This window comes from Macrobrachium nipponense, chromosome 10, assembly GCF_015104395.2.
Source record: "Macrobrachium nipponense isolate FS-2020 chromosome 10, ASM1510439v2, whole genome shotgun sequence".
Lineage (NCBI taxonomy): Eukaryota > Metazoa > Arthropoda > Malacostraca > Decapoda > Palaemonidae > Macrobrachium > Macrobrachium nipponense.
This window is the reverse complement of record NC_087204.1, coordinates 41,222,030-41,243,718: the sequence shown is the minus strand read 5'-3', so window position 1 is coordinate 41,243,718 and position 21,689 is coordinate 41,222,030. Positions and strand designations below refer to the sequence as shown.

Genomic DNA, 21,689 nt, shown 5'->3' with positions numbered 1-21,689 from the left:
CAGATGTTTATGTCGGAACTGTTTTAGACCTCGGTAAGAAAGTATATAGGATGTCGAAACTGCGTTGGTCCCGGTTTTTGCCATAGTTAGTTCACCATTGTGGGGATCACATCACCCATACACTAATGTACCACATGGTAACAGGCAACCACATTATAACGGGCATAGATGTTTGTTACTACGAAGTAGTAACAGGCATTTAAATTTCACTGAAATTAATCCTTGTTTTAAATTCTTTTTAACTATAATCATAATTTGTTTGCTAGCACCTGTGACTTAGCTTTGTCGTCATCCCGGCATAGAGCACCACTGAGGAAATATGTTATACAATATTGAACAGCACTGATTTGAACATTGTGAAAGTTTGAAAGTTTAATTTGTTTTAGAAAATAACGCACCTACAAATTAAATTTTTTATAAAGTATTCTCCAGAAATAAACATACTGGGGTTTTAAACTAAAATGTTTACTGTATATGACATATCCGCCTACTCCAGCTGTGGATTGTTTCAGTAATTTGGCTTATTTTTGTTCCCTGGGCTAGCTTCTCGTTGCTGGGGTGTCTGGTTGGCTGGCATGCTTCTGGTTTGTTTGGACTTCCTTTTTGGCTGGCATGCTTCTGGTTTGTTTGGACTTGCTTTTGTGATGGCTGGGGTTTGCTCTTTGGTTGGCTAGTCAGCTTACTTCTGGTTTCTTCAGGCTTGCTCTCTGGCTGGTGTGCTTCTGGTTGTTCGGCCTGGCTCTTTGGCTGGCTGGTTTGTTCAGGCTTACTTTTTGGCTGGCTGGCTGGCTTCTGGTTTGTTTGCGCTTGCACTTTGGCTGGCTGGCTTGCTTGCTTCTGATTACTCGGGCTTGCTCTTTGGCTGGCTGGCTTCTGGTTCGTTTGGGCTTGCTCTTTGGCTGGCTGACTGGCTTCTGGCTTGTTCGGGCTTGCTCTTTGGCTGGCTGGCTTGCTTTTGATTGCTTGGGCTTGCTCTTTGGCTGGCTGGCTTGCTTCTGGTTTGTTCGGTTTTAGGGCTTAGCTTTTGCTTTGGCTTGGCTGGCTTGCTTTTAGATTTCTCGGGCTTCTTGGCTTTGCTGGTTTGCTGGCGGTGGCGTCTGGTTTGTTCGTCCTTGCTTGGCTGGCTTTTTGGTTTTCTTCTGGTGGTTTTGGGCTTTGCTCTTTGGCTGGTTGACTGGCTGGATTGCTCGGGCTTCTCTTTGGCTGGTCTTGCTTTTTGATTACCTCGGTGGCTGGCTTCTTTGGTTGGCTTGGCTTTTGCTTTTGGATTGGCTTCAGCTTGCTCTTTGGTTGGCTGGCTTGCTTTTGATTGCTCAGGCTTGCTCTTTGGCTGGCTGGCTTGCTTTTGATTGCTCAGGCTTGCTCTTTGGCTTGGCTGGCTTGCTTTTGATTGCTCAGGCTTGCTCTTTGGCTGGCTGGCTTGCTTTTGGGATTGCTCGTGCCTTGCTCTTTGGGCTTGACTGGCTTTGGCTGGATGATGCTTCTGGCTGCTCTTGGCTGGGCTGGCTCTTTGGTTGGTTTATGATTCTGGCGGCTTTGGCTGGCTGGCTTGCTTTTCTTTTGATTGCTTCGGGCTTGCTTTGCTTCTGATTGCTCGGGCTTGCTCTTTGGCTGGCTGGCTTGCTTTTGATTGCTCGGCTTGCTCTTTGGCTGGCTGGCTTGCTTTTGATTGCTCGGGCTTGCTCTTTGGCTGGCTGGCTTGCTTTTGATTGCTTGGGCTTGCTCTTTGGCTGGCTGGCTTGCTTCTGGTTTGTTCGGGCTTGCTCTTTGGCTGGCTGGCTGGCTGGCTTCTGGATTCGTTCGCGGCTTGCTCTGTGGGCTGGGCTGACTGGGCTTCTGGTTTGTCGGGCTTAGCTCTTTGGCTGGCTGACTGGTTTTGGTTTGTTAGCTATGTCTCGTGGCTGGCTTGGCTGCAGATGGTTTGTTCGGGGTTGCTCTTGGCTGGCTGATTGCTTTTGGCTGGCTGCGCTTGCTCTTTGGCTCGGGCTTGCTTTTGCTGGCTTTGGCTTGCTTCTGGTTTGTTTCGGGCTTGCTTCTTTTGGCTTTGCACTTGGCTGGCTGGCTTGGTTGGCTTTCTTTGATATGCTTCGGCGCTTGGCTTTCTTTGGCTGGCTGGCTGGCTTTTGATTGTTCTTCGGGCTTGCTCTTTGGCTGGCTGGCTTGCTTTTGATTGCTCAGGGCTTGCTCTTTGGCTGGCTGGCTTGCTTCTGGTTTGTTCGGGCTTGCTCTTTGGCTGGCTGGCTGGCTGGCTTCTGGTTGTTCGGGCTTGGCTTTTCTTTGGCTGGCCTTGCTTGCTTTTGATTCTTGGGCTTTGCTCTTTGGCTGGCTGGCTTTGCTTCTGGTTTGTTGGGCTTTGGGCGCTTTTGGCTGGCTTTGGCTTGCTTTTGGATTTCTCGGCCTTGGCCTTCTTTGGCTTGCTTGGCGGTGTCTTCTGGTTGTTCGGTCTTGGCTCTTTGGCTGGCTGGCCTTCTGGTAGTTTTGGGCTTGTCTTCCTTTGGCTTGGTTGGCTTTGGCTTTTGATTGGCTCGGCGCCTTGCCTTTTCTTTGGTGGCTTGCTTGATTGCTCAGGCTTTGGGCTCTTTGGTTGGCTTTGGGCTTTGGGCTTTTGGATTGCTCAAGGCTTGCTTCTTTGGTTTTGGCTTGGCTTGGGGCCTTTTGATTGCTCAGGCTTTGGCTTCTTTTGGCCTGGCTTGGCTTTTGCTTCTGATTTCTGCCTCGGCTTGCTTCTTTGGCTGGTGGCTTGCTTTTGATTGCTCGGGCTTTGGATCTTTGGCTGGCTGGCTTGGCTTTTGAATTGCTTCGGCTTTTTGCTTCTTGGCTGGCTTGGCTTTTCTTTGGTTGTTTGAGCTTGGCGCTTTGGCTTGGCTGGCATGGCTTCTGATTGCCCTTTTCGGGGCTTGCTTCTTTGGCTGGCTTTGGCTTTGCTTTTGATTGCTTCAGGCCTTTGCTTCTTTGGCTTGGCTTTGGCTTGCTTTTGATTGCTTTTCAGGGCTTGGCTCTTTGGGCTGGCTGGCTTCTTTTTGATTTGCTCAGGCTTGCTCTTTGGGGCTAGGCTTGGTCTTGCTTTTCTGGTTTGGTTCGGGCTTGGCTTTCTTTGGCTGGCTTGCTTGCTCTGGTTTGTTTTCGGGCTTGCTCTTTGGCTTTGGACTGGCTTGCTTTTCTGGTTTGTTCGGGCTTGCTCTTGGCTTGGCTGGCTTGGCTTTGGTTTGGTTCGGTGGCTTGGCTTCTTTTGGCTTGGGCTGGCTTGGCTTCTGATTGTCGGGGCATTGCTTCTTGGCTGGCTGGCCTTGGCTTTTGATTGCCTTCAGGCTTGCTCTTTGGCTGCTGGGCTTGCTTCTGGTTTGTTCGGAGCTTGCTCCTTTGGCTGGCTTGGCTTGCTTTGGGCTGGTTTGTTCGGGCTTGGCTTCTTTTGGCTTTGGCTGGCTTGCTTCTTCTGGGTTTGTTCCGGTGCTTGCTCTTATTGGCTGGCTTTGGCCTTGGCTTCTGGTTTGGTTCGGGGCTTGGCTTCTTTGGCTTGGCTTTGGCTTTGCTTCTTGGTTTGTTCGGGCTTTGGCTCTTTGGCTTGGCTGGCTGGCTTGGCTGGTTGGCTTCTGGTTGTTCGGGCTGCTCTTTTTGGATGGCTTGGCTTGCTTTTCTGGTTTGTTTCGGTGCTTTGGCTTCTTTGGGCTTTTGGGCTTGGCTGCTTCTGGGTTTGTTCGGGCTTGCTCTTTGGCTGGCCTGGCTTTTGCTTCTTTTTCTTGGTTTTGTTCGGGTTGGTTCTTTGAGGCCTTGGCTGGCTGCCTTTCTGGTTGTTCGGGGCCTTGGCTCTTTGGCTTTTGGCTTTTGGCTGGCTTCTGGAATTGCTGCGGGCATGGCTTCTTTGGCTTGGCTTTGGCTTGCTTTTGATTGCTCAGGCGCCTTGCTTCTTTGGCTTTGGCTTGGCCTTGGCTTTGTTTGTTCGGCTTTGGCTCTTTGGCCTTTGGCTGGCTTGCTTTCTGGTTTTGTTCGGGCTTGCTCTTTTGGCTGGCTGCTTGCTTCTGGTTTGTTCGGGCTTGCTTCTTTGGCTGCTGGCTGTTCTGGTTTGTTCGGCCTTGCTCTTGGCTGGCTGGCTTGGGCCTTCTGGTTGGTTCTTGGGCTTGGGCTTCTTAAGGTTGGGCTGGCTGGCTTTTGGCTTCTTGGTTGGGTTCGGGATTGCTTGGGCATTCTTTGGCTTGGCTGGCTGGCTTCTTGATTGGCTCGGGGGCATGGCTCTTTTGGCTTTTGGCTCGGCTTGCTTTTGGATTGCTTTGGCAGGCTTCGGGCTTCTTTGGCTTGGCTGGGTTTCTTTTGCTTCTGGTTTGGTATTCGGGCTTTCTTGGCTCTTGGCGCTGGCGTTTGGCCTTGCCTTCTGGTTTGTTTCCGGGTTGCTGGCTTCTTTGGCTTGGCTTGGCTTTGCTTTGGTTTTGTTTCGGGCCTTGGCCTTTGTTGGCTTGGACTTGGCTGGCTTCTTGTTTTGTTCGGGTAAGCAATTGCTTGCTCTTGTGGCTGTTGCTGCTTGCTTATCTGGTTTGTTCCGGGCTTGCTCTTTGGCTGGCTGGCTTGCTTCTGGTTTGTTCGGGCTTGCTCTTTGGCTGGCTGGCTTGCTTGGTTGTTCGGGCTTTTTTTTTGCTTCTTGGGCTGGGCTGCTTGCTTCTGGTTTGGTTCGGGCTTGGCTCTTTGGCTGGCTGGCTGGTGCTGGGTGGCTTCTGGTTGTTCAGGCTTGCTCTGTTGGCTGGCGGCTGCCTCTGGATTGTCGGGCTTGCTCTTTGCTTGGCTGCGGGCTTGCTTATTGATGCTTTACTCAGGCTCTGGCTCTTTGGCGCTTGGCTTTTGCTTCTGTTTTCGGGCTTGCTTTTCTTTGGCTGGCTGGCTTGGTTGCTTTTCTGGTTGTTTCGGCTTGCTCTTTGGCGGCTTGGCTTCTTTTGGATTTGCTTGGCTTGCTCTTTGGCTTGGCTTGGCTTGCTTCTGGTTTGTTTTCGGGTCGCTTTGGCTGGCTTTGGCTTGGCTTTGTTGATTTCTCGGGTTGCTCTTTGGCTTGGCTGGCAGTGGCTTTTCTGGTTTTTCGGGTCTTGCTCTTTGGCTGGCTGGCTTCCGCTTTTGGTAGTTTGGGCTTGGGCCTTCTTTGGCTGGGTTGGCTTGCTTTTGGAATTGCCGGGCTTGGCTTTTGGCTTGCTTGGCTTTTGATTGGCTCGGGCTTGCTCTTTGGTTGGCTGGCTTGCTTTGAATTGGCTTCAGGCTTTGCTTTCTTTGGTTGGTGGCTGCTTTGATGCTCAGGGCTTGCTCTTTGCTGGCTGGCTTGCCTTCTGATTGCTTCGGGCTTGCTTTCTTTGGCGGCCTTGGCATTGCTTTTGATTGCTCGGCGCTATGACCTCTTTGGCGGCTGGTTGCTTTTGGATTGCTTCGGGCTTGGCTCTTTGCTTTGGGCTTTGCTTCTTTGGTTGTTTGAGCTTGGCGCTTTGGCTTGGCTTTGGCTGGTCTGATTTGCCCTCGGGCTTGGCTTTGCTTTGGCTGGCTTAGCTTTCTGTTGATTGTTCAATGGGCTTGCTCTTTGGCTGGCTGGCTTGCTTTTGATTGCTCAGGCTTGCTCTTTGGCTGGCTGGCTTGCTTTTGATTGCTCAGGTTGCTTCTTTGGCTAGCTTTGGCTTGGCTTCTGGTTTGTTCCGGGTTGCTCTTTTTGGCTTGGCGGGCTTGCTTCTGGTTTGTTCACGGCTTGGCCTCTTTTGGCTGGCTGGCTTCTGCTTTTCTGGTTTGTTCGGCCGGGCTATTGCTCTTGGTTGGCGGCTGGCTTGCTTTCTGGTTGTTCGGCTGCCGGGTTGGCTTGGCTGGCCTTTTGGCTTCTGGATTGCTTCGGCCATTTGGCTTACTTTGGCTGGCTTTGGCTGCTTTGAGTTGCTTCAGGCTTTGCTTCTTGGCTGGCTGGCTTGCTTCTGGTTTGTTCGGGCTTGCTCTTTGGGCTTGGCCTTGGCTTGGCTTCTGGTTTGTTTCGCTTGCTTTTCTGGCTTGGCGGCTTGCTCTGTTTGTTCGGCTTGCTCTTTGGCTGGCTGGTGCTTCTTGTTTGTTTTCGGGCTTGCTCTTTGCTGGCTTGGCTTCTTCTGGTTGGTTCGGGTTGGCTCTTGGCGGCTGGCTTTTGGCTGGCTGGGTGGCCTTCTGGGTTGTTCAGGCTTGCTCCTTTGGCTAGGCTGGCTTGGCTTCTGGGATTTGCTCGGGCTTGCTCTTTGGCTGGCTTGGCCTTCTTTTTTGATTGCTTCGGCTTGCTTCTTTGGCTGCTCTTTGGGGCTTGGCTTTTTTGCTTCAGCTTGGCTTTCTTTGGCTTGGCTGGGCTTGCTTCTGTTGGTTCGGGCTTGGCACTTGGTGGCGCTGGCTTGGCTTCTGGTTGTTCGGGCTTGCTCTTTGGCTGGCTGGCTGGCTTCTGATTGCTCGGGCTTGCTCTTTGGCTGGCTGGCTTGCTTTTGATTGCTCAGGCTTGCTCTTTGGCTGGCTGGCTTGCTTCTGGTTTGTTCGGGCTTGCTCTTTGGTTGGCTGGCTGGCTGGCTGGCTGTCTGGTTTGTTCGGGCTTGTCTTTGCTGGCTTTGGTTGCTTCTGGGTTTGTCGGGCTTTGCTCTTTGGCTGGTCTGGCTTGGTTCATGGTTTGTTCGGGCTTGCTCTTTGGCTTGGCTTGGCTTGGGCTTAGGTTTGTTACGGCTGCTTTCTTTGGCTGGCTGGCGGCTGGCCCTTGGTGGCTTCGGTTGTTTCAGGCTTGCTCTTGGCTGGTGCTGGCTTCTGATTGGCTTCGGGCTTGCTTTTCTTGGCTGGCTGGCTTGCTTTTGATTGCTCGGGCTTGCTCTTTGGCTGGCTGGTTTGCTTTGATGGCTTCAGGCTTGCTTTCTTGGGCTGGCTGGCTTGCTTCTGGTTTGTTTCGGGCTTCGCTTTGGGTGGATGAGCTTTGGCTTGGCTTTGGTTGTTCCGGGCTTGCTCTTTGGCTGGCTGGCTTGCTTTTGGATTGCTTGGGCTTGCTCTTTGGCTGGCTGGCTTGGCCTTTGATTGATTCAGGCCTTGCTCTTTGGCTTGGCTGCTTGCTTCTGGTTTGTTCGGTGCTCTTTGGTTGGCTGGTGCTGGCTGGCTTGCTTCTGGTTGTTCGGGCTTGCTCTTTGGCTGGCTGGCTGGCTTTGTTGATTGCTTGCTTCTGGTTGCTCGGGCTTACTCTTCAGCTAGCTAGCTGGCTGGCTTCTGGTTGTTGGGGGCTTGCTCTTTGGCTTACTGGCTTGCTTGCTTGCTTGCTTCTGTCGCTCTCTCCTGCTCTACAGTTGACCATTCTTCTTTACTGCTGTTGCTTTGGTTTCACAACCAATTTTGATCTGTTGGTCACATGCTATTAATAGTGGCACACATTTATCGGTCGACTTCTACGGTTGGGGATTATGTCGTCCACCCACCTAAATGGCAATTGAAGTTATTGTTTAGTCGTTACAAAAAATACTAGGGAAGTTAAGTTTAAAGTACTTTGGTCAGTAAACCTTCCTCTCTATGGGTTAAAAATGTTTGTATTTTCAAAGTTAGTCACTCGATAATTACTTTACACTCGATAATTACTTTACAAAGTTTTTGTACTAAAGCCATTTAATTACATGGCAGTAAAAACTAGCGTAAACTGCATTTTTCCAATATAATTTAGTAAAATTAATTTAATACAGTAGAATTAATTTTGTTAATACAGTAGAATTAATTTTAATACAGTATGTATTGTATTAGTTCGTTAGAACTTGGTGGGAACGGCTTAAAACTGCCCAAAACAAATTTATTTTCACCCACTGAACCGTAGTTTTATTTATGTACTTGTAAACAACTAATGAGAAATGGTTTTTTTTTACAACATATAAGTTATTCTCTTACTTGAAACCTTTTCGTTACGTTATATGTAGTAGTTTGAAAAGAAAAATGGTAATCGCAAATGGATCAATAAATACTTGTAATAAGTAAATCTAGGATACGTACGTCATCATCCTATTATAAAATCAACAATTCCAGCAAATAACACATTTCAATATACATTAAACATTACATTTAATATGAAACTTACGTCCTCATATTTGAAGAATTATGTAGTTTTCAATACATTAATGTTTCGGCTTTCTCTGCAATTTATAATTTATGCTTACGTCTTGCTTTACTACGTGCTGTATGCTGAAGCGAAGTTGCATCTAGTTTTCCTTCTCTTGACAATTCTGGCCAAGGTTTTTAACATGTACATATGCAGAGAAATCTTGTGATTCAAAGCTGCAGAATTGAGTGACTTGAGACGGATCTGTAACAATTAAATACTGAAAATTAAGGCCGCACTTAAAACTTAATATCCATTCTAATAAGGTATAGCATTATTCCTTAAATGAAATAAGATATATTCTTATTGGTTAATAATGATAAAAATCCTAAACCCTACATAATTTACCAAATTCAACATTCGGAATGACAAAGCTGGAAATTCCGCAAGATGTGTAAATCGATCTCTAGTGAAGGCCAAAAAGCAGCACATTTAAGTTCCACCGCCATTTTACGCATAAATTACTAATTAAACTGAAAAAGATTTGCCGTAAAATAAGCTGAAAATGAAGATTATAATGTGCAAATTGATTTAAAAATGCTTAATAAGCTGAAAATGTAGAATAGAATTGCTTAAGCTGAAAATGTAGATTGTGCCCAAATTTATTTTTTAAATTTCACATGTGTTGTAGGCTGCAAAATGAGATAGTACCCAGAAAAAAATTGTTGGCCAATTTCTCTACATACAGGCGTTGTCTCATGTGGGTTATTCATTCATCAGAAATCCGAAGGCCAAACTAAGCACTTTGTAAATCTAATTTGATAAAAAAAAAAAAAAACTTCACAGGGTCGTTTTTTGGCATGATTAATTCTTCATCCAGTGATGGATGTTTTTTTAGCTTCAAATATTTTTATAACCAATAATTGATTACAAAGGAGAGAGATTTTAAAGAGATATGTCCTTAATGGCCCAGAATGTAATAAATTGCTTAAAACGAGAAAATGAAAAGCACCTAGCTTCGGTGTGGTCCATTGTTCCACGAGTTTAATACCTTCTGTTCAGTTATTAAATATCGTAGGATAAATTACTCCTTTATTAAATATCGTAGGATAAACTCCACCGTTATTAAATATCGTAAGATAAACTCCACCTGACGGGCAGGCCAGAGAATATCTATTGGCAGCTACAGAATCAGAACATTCCTTAGTCTTTAGAGGGCAGAGTTCCCAGAATTTAGGCCCCCTTAGGAGGGTAGTGCCGTCAGTGTGCCTCATTCAGTGCAATGTAGGCATTACTTAAGGTTCTTTTCAGCGTCCCTTTGGCTCCTAGCTGCAACTTCTTTCATTCCTTTCACTGTATTTCCGTTCATATTCTCTTTCCATCTTACTGTCCACCCTCTCCTAACAATTTTTTCATAGTGCAACTGCGAGGTTTTCCTCAACCTCTTTCAAACCTTTTACTGTCAATTTCCGTTAAATCAAATCAAATCACAGAATTTAGTAGACATGAAAATCCTCAACTTGTCCTTTAATAAACCTTCCAACATTAATGGCTTATGGGCATAATACTTCAGTTAGATCATTAAAATGACTAAGCAGAAAAACTATTATCAAACTGGTAATGAAAGCTTAAAAGGCCAGACATACAAAATGTCTCCTATCAAACCTAGGCAAATCCTTAAGTGAAACCTGAAGTCTTGAGCTATATATAGCAGCTACCTGGGTGCAAAACATATGAAAGCTGCAAGTGTTTATTATTGACTGTTGGGCAGGTTGGTACCCTTTCATCTGTCAAGCAGTCTTGGCAATGCAACCCTTTTTGACTAAAAATGCAGTAATCTAATTTGTTAGAACAAGAAGCTTATCTAGTTGGGTATTGAAACAGTCCAAAGGTTTTCCTCTTGCGAAGTAAAAGGTAATACATTGATAGTAATGTTATAGCTTTTGATGATAAATAGACCATGACCGACCCGTTTTGCACACTTTTATGAGCGTTAACCATTAACGAGATCTCCCTAAGTCACCGTGCGCTAATGCGTACGTGAAATTTCATAAACTGATAAATAACAGGAGATGCCCTTAAGCATAGACGATGACAAAAAAATTGACAACCATGAGCAAAGCTAGTTTGTTAGAACATACTCTCAACTTAGAGCAGTTAATGGCGTGACACCACCTTACATTGACCAGTGCAGATATTTGTTCGAAGCTGATGCATGAATGCAGGAGCTACCACCGCTAAGTTCTCTCCTGCACTGGGGTTCATCCGCTCCTTAGATCTTTAAGTATGCAAGCAATCTTCGTTGCCAAGCTGTCACGAGGAAAATTACGAGGGAAGTCTTTACTCTCCTGACGATGCATTTAAACGTCTTGCCGTTCTTCCGAGATTGATCCTGAAACAAGCAGTAGTAACTGGGGATGAAGGTTTTTTATTCATCACTATCTTTTAATTTGTAAAACATCACTTTTAAAAGACAAAATATTGTCAACCAATTTTCTAAGGGGGCTATAAAATAGATTACCTAACCGCAAAGACTTGCAAATTACGCACTTGCATGCTAGGGGATATTTCATTTTATAAATACAGGATGTACACAGTCACATATTGGCATGCTGTCAAGTCACACTACAAACCGTTACTTAGAAAAAAAATGGATAAGTGTTACAAAATTCAAATTTATCAGTCTTCAGCAATATTACATTCTTTTGCGTTAATCATTTCATTTCACTCTGCATACTTTATTTTACAAGTGCTTATATTACCCGGCACGGACACTTAATACAGTTATCGGGACAGTATTAACTATTCAAATACAACCTCTCCTAACATCTCTAATACAAAATTTACCATATCAATTCATGGCAAGAAGTCCTATGATAGTTGTCAGAATGAGCCTAATTTCATGCTGCCTGTCATAGATACCGTAGCACAAAAATAGAAAGCACAAATAGAATTTTTATTAGTTTAATATCTAATCTTGGTTTAGGCACAACGTGACATCCTCTATCACCTAAAAGGAGAAAAAAATTCTAGGAGCCATCATCGTTAATGCTTAGTCATTGGATTGAGGTCGAAAACAAATCAAAACTAGGATATTCATATGCAATTATCAAAAGTTCGTAGTAAACATTAGTTTCTAATAAGAAACACTGACTTCACCATACTTTCAGGTTTAAAAATCTTTTTTATTCAAACTGTCAACAATTTCGCCTTACCTTAAGTTCTACATGCTAAACTACTTACCAAGTGTTGCATGCTGAAACTAAGTGGTTTCCAGTTTCCCTTCTCTAAATATTGGCAATTCTGGCCTCTCTCAAAATAATTGTGCCTTGAAGTCTTATGATTTAAAGTAGTCAGAATTACCAGTCTCGTAATTTTTGAAAGGTCTGTAACGAAATAAAACTTATGAAATCTATTGAAAAAATGTCATGTAACACCAAGGGCAAATATAACAATCCAAAATTACATTCAAAAGCATAAGAGTGCTCTCAAAATATGTGCTTGAAATATAAAAGAAAAGATATTTTTTTTAATCTTACTGTAATGAGAGCGGCCCAAAAGATTTGTTCGTAAAATTTTATAAATTGCCATTTTAGGCATACATCATTGGTTAAACTGTTAATTCTATTAGATTCATAAACCGAAAATGAAAATTATGGCTGTCCATATTTGACTTAGATAAATATGGCATTTGCGAGTTTGTTGTAAAATTTGGATGTGCTCAATGTTAAAATGTTATTCACCTACCTTCTCTGCATATTGGAAATTTTTGGTCATGAAAAATGTTGCATCCAACGACGGGTTTTTTCGGTTTAGGATTCACCATTTTACTGGTCAGCTGTTTATTAAAGGAAAGATTCAAAAGGTTCACGGACACAAATGCATCGAATGATTGAGCAGGGATCCAGTCAGTCTTCGCATCTAAAAGAGCTTCACTTAGCTAGGCCAGAGTTTTTTCTGGAAAATTGTCTAAGGTCTTTTGTAGCACTGATATCTAGGAATTTACACATTTTTAAAGTTTATATCTAATTCTCAGAACTGCTGACCTTACTGTTGTGAAAACAGGCACCAAATAAAATCTTTTATGAAATAAACTTACTGTGTTTATGGATTGTAAAGTCACCTACCTTCGGGTCACCGTAAATGATACGCCCATGAAATTTTATCTCTTCTACGATATTGCAGGATATCCTGCATCTGACAGATTTGGAACAGTCAGGCAGAGCATAGTTTAAAATGCAGATACAGATTACCATTACAAATTTAAAGACTACTGCTGCACGATTTAATTCTCTTATTCTAAGTCAAGCCAAAGCCAGGGTGCAGGATATAGAAGTCTACTTCAGTGAGAGTTAAATTAAAGGTTACAACCAATCCATAGACCTGAATTTTCATAATTACATCCAAACATATTTGAAATTGTCAGAAAAGAATATGATAAACAGTATGGATCACGGAACTCTTGATTTTCATGGATAAAAGTACACCAGCGGCACAAAAATAGGTTTTGTACATTTATTAACTAGTTCAAAAAAGGAACTTAACACAAAGATTTGTTGTTTTAGACGTTAACTACCGCTCAGTTGTAGATAACTTACATTGAGCCTGTTTTCATATGCAATGTTCAATAACAGTAATTTGCCTCTGAAAGGTTAACTTTTACTTGCTTTATTTCAAATTGAAATTAATCAGCAAAGCATATCATAAACCAGAATTTAATAAAGTCAAATAAGAACTGGAAAAAGAACAGGCCAAAAAATAGGTCTTGGGAATTGTGCAACTAAAACATGCTCTAGTCGTAAGAGGGCTGATTTCACAGAAATCAAGTGTTATGATATTATCCAACATCCCCGAAAGAGCACACAAAAGCTACCATCAAACTAGTAATAAAAGTTTGTCAGGTGCACAATATCATGCATAAAGTCTTAGGAAATCTCTGAAAGTTATAAGCCTGAGCTATACTTCACTACCTGGATGCTAGACCAGTTTGACCTTTGGGTGCCTGACCTACCAAGTGGTCTGGGTAATTACAACCCTTTTTGACAAATATACAGTAATCAAAATTGATATTGTAGTACACTTATCTAATTAGTGCAATAATTTTGCTTTTACTACAATAGTGCCATAGTTCACAAAATTTACAACACTGCTTTACAATAGCACACCATGGTATCAAAATGGCTTAAAGGTTATCCTCCCTCTCGCCATTTTTATGGGTAAGTATACCGAGATTACCGCAAGAGAACAGGCCGATACTACTGAATGTTTCAACCTGGTAACAAGCTGATTAGGGCACATTTTATTTAGAGGCCAAATCATGCTGGTTTCTGATTACACAGAAAAATCTTCACGAGTGCTGGCTATTTAAATCATCTCTCAAATCTACCTAGTGTTGGTGCCTGCCCAAAATATAACCTAGGTGAGATTATACTGCCTGCTTGAGCTCCGCTACTGGTTGTCAGCCATTATGTTACGAGGAACATCCCGTTTCCTCAGCTAGGTTTTATTTTGTGAAGGTAGACTTGAGAGAATTTTCATAGCCTGCACTCGTGAAATAGATCAGGGTGCCTGACTGTTGTCCTTTGTACAGTGCCGATATTTGGTAGCGGTTCAAGTATGAATTATGAGTTTTTCCTCTGGAATTACCACTTAAAAACTAATGCAATGGAGTTAATCTACTGCTTGGGTGCTCAATTATGAATGCAGTCTTCATCACCAAACTACTAACAGGAAAAACAGACTAACACAGTACACTGCTACTCCTCTGACGACATAGTATACAGCTTCTCATTATTCTGAGATTAACCTTGGAGGAGCACCGCGATTCCATTTCCTCTGCCAGACTTAATTTCTTGGTAAAAATCACCATGTGGTCAAACTGAGTTTTTCATATAGATCGCAGTACTCTGGTTCAATAAATAACAAAAACCTTAATATTCAGTCAACGAATTTCTAATGGGCTCCATTACAATTTTTGAACAACAGAATTTCTAATCAAAGTAGTAAGGTCGTGCATTAAAAGGCAATTTTGATAAGTAACTGGAATAAATTGTTACGAATCCCGGCATTCTACCAATTTTACCACAAACTAATAGCAAAATGCAAAAAAGCCAGTTTGGAGCGGAAACTGTTCTGGTCATGATAAAGAGAGTTTATAAATATTCAAATTCAATGGTTCTAGAGTGTTAATGAAAGCATTCCAATTTAAAGGTCTTATTTTCGATCATATCTTGCTTGCCCCGTAGCTATAACTAACCTAATAACTCTACAAGAACCATATCCTCGTCTATAGTGCCACATATGCAAAAAGGCTTTATAACGTGGGTTGGTAACTGGTTCCAACGAACACGGTCGTAGTGTGCTATAGGAGAAACCTAATTTCATGTTACCAGTGATACAACACCGAATCACCGCCTTTTTGTGACAATCTGCTAACGTATTCACTTCAAATATATACGATACAAGAATGGATTTCGGTTATATTATATTTGGGGCATAAACATACAAATTTGATTTAACAAGATATTCTGCATTATTAGTCAGGTTTGGTGACGTGTTACAACAATCCCCTCCTCACCGTCCCCAGCGCCCCCTCCCCACCCCACCCCTGCCAACCTCCAACAATTTTTTTTTTTTTTTTTTTTTTTTTTTTTTTAATTTTTTTTTTTTTTTTTTGAGGGAAGGGGTAACTTCAATTCAGATTCAGGACAAAAGTAATTCCTAAACTAGGCGTCTGTCGTATTAACTGCCGGCTAACATTTACTATACAGGTTACGCTGCAACTGAGTCTTGCGTACGGGGAAGGGGTTGGGGGTTGTGAAGGCTTAAGTTAAAACTCGAACATGCTACTTTCACATAATACAGGATTTCGACTATTCAATCAGTATATCTATATCGTAAATATTGACAGAGATAAGGAAAAAAGGTATTTCAAAAGACCCCTCTCTTAAAAATCCCGAGCCCAGTCCTACACTGCAACGTCTTGTCAAAATAATTAAGAAGCAAAAATCAACACAGCTTGTAAATCCTTAAACTAACCACTATAATTAGATCATTAAGTCTAACATTTTGTCATTAAGTTCATTCACACCTTAAAATATTTCAATGTGATCGTGACATTTGAGGACGAGACTTCATTATTCCATAGTAATTACAAAATTCATGGTAGTTTGCATTACTTTAAAGTTCTAGTTTGTCAAGCAGGGTATCTCTTCACGATCACCAGTGAAAAATAATCTGATTTCGATATCCTGAAGACCTGTTGAAGTCCTTGGGAAAAAGCGTCAAATTAACCAACTATAGGCCAGTTAAGAGAACAAGGCATTATGTTTTCATCTACACAAGCATTCATGTAATTTTTTAATATTAAAAAAAACATGACTGGTAAAAGAGCGTTAAAAATGAAAGGCCCCTACTAATTTTTAAAAGGTTAAGGTCCATCAACCTAATTTTGATATATTCAACATTAAATAAAGTCACCTGTATTTAACAAAACTTCAAATTTTCCCTCGACTAGTCGATAATGGTGCAGTAAAGGAGAGCAATATACGTATAAAGTTCTTTCGTATGGCCTATGCATGAATGAACTACCTCCCGAGTTCAAAGGTTCAAAGACTTGCTCAGTTAACTAAGCATCTAGTAAAGTACATGGTTGACAGAACAGATTTCTGCGTTTATTATGCGAGAAATTTAATAGTTTATCCTGTGAAAATTTTCCTACCTTCATGAATCTTAAATTTAAGGTTATGTTGGATTTAGCTTTAGTACTGTTGAACAGTATGCAATGAAATTTACTTCCACGGTGTCCCATTTTTTTTCCACAAACTAAACAAGGCTGGGAGGGATCGCACTCTTCAGAAATTATCGTAAAGAGTCTTTTAGAAGATAATTTTGCAACTGGTCCTTGAAGCGAGTTTAATTTCCGCCTTCAGTACATAGGAAATCTTTCATTTAAAGAGTGATGTGGCCAGACACTGCGGTGAAGTGTTTTCTGAAATTGTCACATTACATTATGATTAGCTTTATACTACCATCTGACCTATTAATTTTTAGCTTAATCTGCAGTTTGCAAAAACTTCGAATAGTTCATCTGTAGCGATGGTTTTTAATGAAGACATCTTGTAGTTTTCTCGGTTTTATCATAGAAGGGAATATAGGGTTTAGGCCAAAGGTCAAGCACTTTGACCTATGAGGTCATTCAACACTGGAAGGGAAATTGAGAGGTAGGTAGGTATGAGAAGTGTCTTAGGAGGAAAACCCCTCAGTTGCGCTATGAAATAACTGTTATGAGAGGGTGGATGGCAAGATGGAATTAAGATATGAAAGGAGGTACAGCAAAAGGAATGAAAGGGGTTGCAGCTAGGGGCGGAAGGGACGCTGCAAAGAACCTTTATTAATTAATTCCTATAGTGAAAATACGTAGTTGTAAACACTGGGCAGTCTCACTCACTCTCGCTCGCGGAACGCTTAGTATATGATTAGAAAAGCAATATTCAATTAAGCAAAAATGATACTTGTATAAACAAGATAATGATCAACCTATACGCTTCGGTATTACATATTTCCCATAATTGTTTTAGACATGTGGTGTTCCATTACAAGTGATCACGTGATGAAATATTGTCTTCGATGGCTCTGTTTCTAGGCCGAAGTTGACGTGAGACGGCAAGGTTACTCTCAGACAACCATGCAGTTTACAAACATTATGCCACTGTGCACGTCTATTTTCTATTTTTCACATTTCTTCCACTAACTAGAAACACCAACGTTCCCATTTTAGAAAAGAAAATCTCTCTAGTACCACTCTGCTCCTCTCTTCAGGATACGTGCTTTCTAAATGTTACATGAAGATATCTACAGAATATTACGAACTGATTTTATAGTTACATGAGCTCTGCCACGCACACTTAATGGTCTCCGTACGTCATCAATACAACGACAAAGCGCGGGATAACCACTGACATACGTATGTCGTAAAAAAAAATGGATAAGCAACAGGAGTTTCAAAAAGGGCCCTTAAAAACACAGATAATTTCTCAGCGAATGTAAAGTGACATTTCTGTAAAACTCCAGGCAATGTAAAACCATAAGTATTTGGTCTCTGCGTAACTCAAATAACTTCAAAACTGCAATAAAAGAAGTTATATAAAACATATTACTGTTGCTGAAACTAAACCACGGCAAACAAATTCATGTCCGCAAACATACCACAAAACCAGTCAATGCAAAAAATAAGTTGTGCAAGTTATAAAGAGAGTTGTGCAAGTTATAAAGAGAGTGAGAAATATGAATATTACAACTTTGATATAAAAAGGAGGTTCGGAAGTGCAATAATGCAATTAAGAATCACCTATTGACGATCAACACTAAAGGGGACCGCTATTAGTGCGGCACAATTTCCCGCACTTAACAGATGAACAGTCGCCGTCTATCAACAAACCACCTTCTCGTTTATCAGGAAACTAATTCATCAAACTAATTACTCCAGGGAATCTGCATTAAACTGCTAGATGAAAACCCGATGGTATATTCAAATCGGGAACGGATTACCCGTGTTTACCGTTAAGCTCGTTGCAGTCAGTTACGATAATTTCATTGAAATTTATTATAACCCCTCAAACTGCTAAGACTGGAGGTCTTAGATTTTTTGTACAAACAGCCAACAAATTTTGTTAACACAAGGCTATCTACTGACTGTTTCAAATGGTCGAAGCCAAATTGTACTTTGAAATCTGGCTTTAACCCCTCAGATGTTTAGGGCTTAGAACATACAAAAGCTCCCGTATGACTAAAGACACCAAATATTTCAAGAATAAGATTTAAGACATTTTCAGTGTTAAAGAAGAGTGGATTTGACAGATATGAAATACACCGCGTGACTGTTCGAACCAAGGTCTCTTAACACCTTTGGATGACACCTGAACGAGTCAGGCAAGGCACCTTCTGTGGAGTGTAACCAGAAGAGCCTACTAAAACCGTACGTGACTAACCATTGATCTCCTGAGTGTTCCATCTGACATTGCAAAACATATTAGAGGTACCCCCTTAATATTGCTAAAGCATTGAATACAAGCTATACATGTTTCTTTGCACTATTAACGCAGTGCCAAATTAGAATGGTATATCTAGTAATAACTACGCGTCGGGTATTTTTGTTAGTTTCCTGTAGTTTTGGGGTTGCTTATTAATAATTTACCGTTATTTTTCGGGGTCTACTGTAATTATCCCTCAGGGGCTAGTACTCAACACGGCGATATACATTGGATACCCCATTCTCAAGACTGTCTTTCGTATTCGCGGGACCGTTCCTTGCAGTCTGTGCGGAGTTATTGCCTAGAATTACCATTAGAATCTTCGACAAATTAAAAACCATTTGAAGAAAATTAATTACCGAGGGCTATGAAATATAGAAATACCACGAAGGCTGCTATAACAAGTAGCCGGTGTGATTATAAAGTGCTAAAAACTACTATTAGGAACCGTAGGAGTTGTGGCGAGTGTTTGCTCACGGCCTTACTTTCAAGCACGGAAGGTCCTCTCAGACTAAAAATTCCCATTGGCAGTATAAACCATATATACATATAGGAAGTAAAATTCAGCTCTCCAACCAATTTCTCCACCAGTTCAGCTAGCTACGTTACTCCATTCAGCTGATAAATGAATTCACGAATTCATATAATTAATTTTAAACATATCCTACAAATTTCAGTCTGTAAGCGATACCTTTAGTCGGTTGTTACAGAATGCAAGTCGCTGAAGTTTATGTAACTTCCTCACTAGCTTCTGATTAATTTTTTTTTCTTCCGAAGGGATGGATGTAGAGGGTATGGGTTTGAGTGCCCGTTTCCTGCCCCTTCAAACTCCATCCGGCAGACCCTTTTCATTGTCAGAAAGTTTATAGTTGTCATAAGCCACTTCCTTGTCACAACTTTATTAATATGTATTTAATGTATATTTTCCAGTATCTTAGCTGTATCTTGGCTCCACTTGACTAGCGTTTTACCAACTCAATGTACTTCTCTTAGTGATATTAATATAACGTAAATTATGCAACTGAGGTCGGTGAGCTAATTACCATTCCAGGGGAGTTCTTGTATTTACACATTGAGTTTTCCTCATTCAAGATATTCAACGAGCTTCAAAAATTAAATTAAATATTCAGTTGACCAATAGGCAAGGAATTTTTTAAAAAGGGACTCCTAGAAAAATTAGTAAACACCATAGTGAAATGATAAAAGCGTTTAACGTTATTGGAGACGGTCCCTTAATCGTCCTTAAGTCAAAAGAAAATGCAACAAGACTCCTTTCTCTCTGGTTGCGTAAATTACTTACTTTATACGAAAAAGATTATTTATACACCTTACAACAGATGGTCAATCCGTTATTCTTAAGCTATTCGTAACAGATAAGGAAGGGGGTCAAAGCTTTCGCGGTCAGTGAGGACCACCGTAGATTTTAGTATAATAGGGTTAACATTTAGTATAGCAGTTTTACGGAATTTTGACACCTAAGATTTACTAATGAATAGCCAGCCTTAAACGCTCGTTCATTTACAGCCACACAGTATTATACTGAGAACCGCTGCCAATTAAATTCAACAACTGCAGTAGCAATTAACCGACAACAGAAAATCAGGCAGACAATTCACCAACTATCGGGAAGATCATTCTACGATAAGCAGCGATATAATTAAAATTCTAAAGAGGTACCAGGAAACCAGCTAACATGCGTAGGGAACCTTCGTCCATATTAGGACCAGAAAATGTAAATTTTCTACGTGTTCACGGTATTTCTACAAAAGCAGTCCGCACGGACTGCAAGGAACGTAACCGCAGATAAGACATCCACTAGGGATTGGGGCGTCCAACGTATTTCGCCGTGTTTAGTACTGGCCCCCCGTAATTACAGTCGTCCGAATAAATATTACTTAAAATTCTTGTTCAGTAGGTAAAACTGCATAGAACAACCGCAACTAGATCTACCCTGCAAAGTCCTTGGGGAGTACCGACAGCTATTAATATTAACTTTCTTACAGTTCATCAGAGAATACAGGATAATATTTAATTTTAAGTCGCCTATTTAAATGTATGCATTTTATTAGAGCAAGATGATAGGTGACCCTTAAACGCAAAACATCTATAGTTACCAAGTGACTTTCCAGAGATAAAAATAACTTTCAACATTCCTCCCATTCTGCATTGAGCTAGCAAGATCACTGCCCAACATTATTTACCAATGCTAGCATCAGCACAAAGAAAAGCATTAGTATAATGGGAGTCTCCAAAGGAGAAAAAATTTCCTAGCCCACACAAACAAAATTGACTTTTACATTTGGCAGAGTTGAAATTACAAAGCCTGAAGCAATTAGAACGCTTACCTTTATTCGGCAAATATGAACATAGATCCTATCTATTTTTAAACACCAACGCAAACAAGAAAATGAAAATAGCTAGACTGCAGTCACCCTTGATCGTCTTCAAGAGATACGTCACCCACCAACCTTGAGATTCCATTCTAACAAAGAAGGGAAAGACAGCTCTTGATTGGCTAACCAGGCTAAGAAACAAACAAGGAGTCTTTGAGAAGGCAGTATGTATAACGAATAGCCATTACGTCACCAAAAATAACAAGCGACATCTGTTAGTAAGGTGGTTAGCGAAAATAATTTCTTGGTATGCGATTGCTGTATAATATGAACCTTCCGTCTACATGGGCCTTTTTACTCTCGAAAATTAACGTAGAATATATATTTCTCTTAATATGGGGATGTAAATTCGTATTTTTCAAAAGAATGCCATCAGCTTTTTTGAGCGTTGAGATATCTACAATCAGATTCCTAGATTCCACCGTAGTTCGCTGGAAGGATTCGTTCTTAAATGAGAGGTGGAATTTGGAGGATGGTAAAATTAAAGATTTGGAGTGTCAGGCGTGGCACCGGTGACCAGATGTGACAGAGGGAAGGCAGAAGACGTAGAGCAGATCAGCTGGCAGCCTATAGGAAGGCACACTCAGTAAGAACCTTCAATCCTGTCTATAAGTGGCAGGGTATGGAGGAAACCGAAGATTTCAAAATCACTGACTGATGGAGTTGCCAGCTGACAAAATACTCACCTGATTTCGATAAAGGTCGTGGGTTTTGCTGCCTGTGAAACAAGCGGTTTTGGAAGTTGGGGTATAATGCCGGCAGACAGAAAATAAAGGCAGGAATTTCTTTCTTGAAGATCGTAACTCCTTTCAACAAAATGAAGAGAAAAATGACTTAGTCATTGTAAAATAAAAAAAAATAAATAAAAAAAAAACTTTCCACACACGGCAGATACAATATCTCTCTCTCTCTCTCTCTCTCTCTCTCTCTCTCTCTCTATATATATATATATATATATATATATATATATATATATATATATATATATATATATCTCTCTCTCTCTCTCTCTCTCTCTCTCTCTCTATATATATATATATATATATATATATATATATATATATATATATCTCTCTCTCTCTATATATCTATATATATATATATATATATATATATATATATATATATATATATATATATATATATATATATGTGTGTGTGTGTGTGTGTGTGTGTGTATGTATATTATACATACTTTTGTCTCTAAGATTTCAAAGTTGAAAGATAAAAGGTAGAAAAAGGATACCAAGC

The 21,689-nt window shown here is 41.2% G+C and overlaps 1 protein-coding gene and 1 long non-coding RNA gene across 4 annotated transcripts; both read right to left on the bottom strand.

Moving 5' to 3' along the window:
* Nucleotides 1-841: 841 nt before the first annotated feature.
* LOC135223954 (serine/arginine repetitive matrix protein 2-like) lies at nucleotides 842-6,622 on the bottom strand. The gene is made up of 6 exons (XM_064262874.1): nucleotides 6,485-6,622; nucleotides 5,862-6,439; nucleotides 4,799-5,518; nucleotides 3,065-4,729; nucleotides 1,907-2,971; nucleotides 842-1,508 (listed from the first exon to the last, which is right to left on the bottom strand). Exons 1-6 carry the CDS (start codon nucleotides 6,620-6,622, stop codon nucleotides 842-844), a joined length of 4,833 nt encoding a protein of 1,610 aa, XP_064118944.1.
* A 471-nt stretch (nucleotides 6,623-7,093) lies between these two features.
* LOC135224149 (uncharacterized) lies at nucleotides 7,094-20,526 on the bottom strand. Of its 3 annotated transcripts, none has more exons than XR_010316653.1 (5): nucleotides 20,391-20,526; nucleotides 11,258-11,400; nucleotides 10,190-10,406; nucleotides 8,054-8,278; nucleotides 7,094-7,409 (listed from the first exon to the last, which is right to left on the bottom strand). It is a non-coding gene; the product is annotated as an uncharacterized LOC135224149 (long non-coding RNA). The 3 variants fall into 3 exon arrangements; XR_010316652.1 differs by having other exon boundaries at nucleotides 10,195-10,406; XR_010316654.1 differs by having other exon boundaries at nucleotides 7,094-7,331; nucleotides 10,195-10,406.
* Between the last annotated feature and the right edge of the window lie 1,163 nt (nucleotides 20,527-21,689).

Coding starts and splice junctions, on each gene's coding strand:
- LOC135223954 (XM_064262874.1), bottom strand. CDS start 6,622: ATGAACCAAGCCAGACCAGCCAAAGAGCAAAGCCCGACAAACCCAGAA. Junction 6,440..6,484: donor CAAGCCCGAACAAACCAGAA/GCAAGCCAGCCA, acceptor ATCAAAAGCAAG/CCAGCCAGCCAAAGAGCAAG. Junction 4,730..4,798: donor GCCAAAGAGCCAGAGCCTGA/GTAAAGCATCAA, acceptor GGCAGCCGCCAG/CCAACAGAGCAAGCCTGAAC.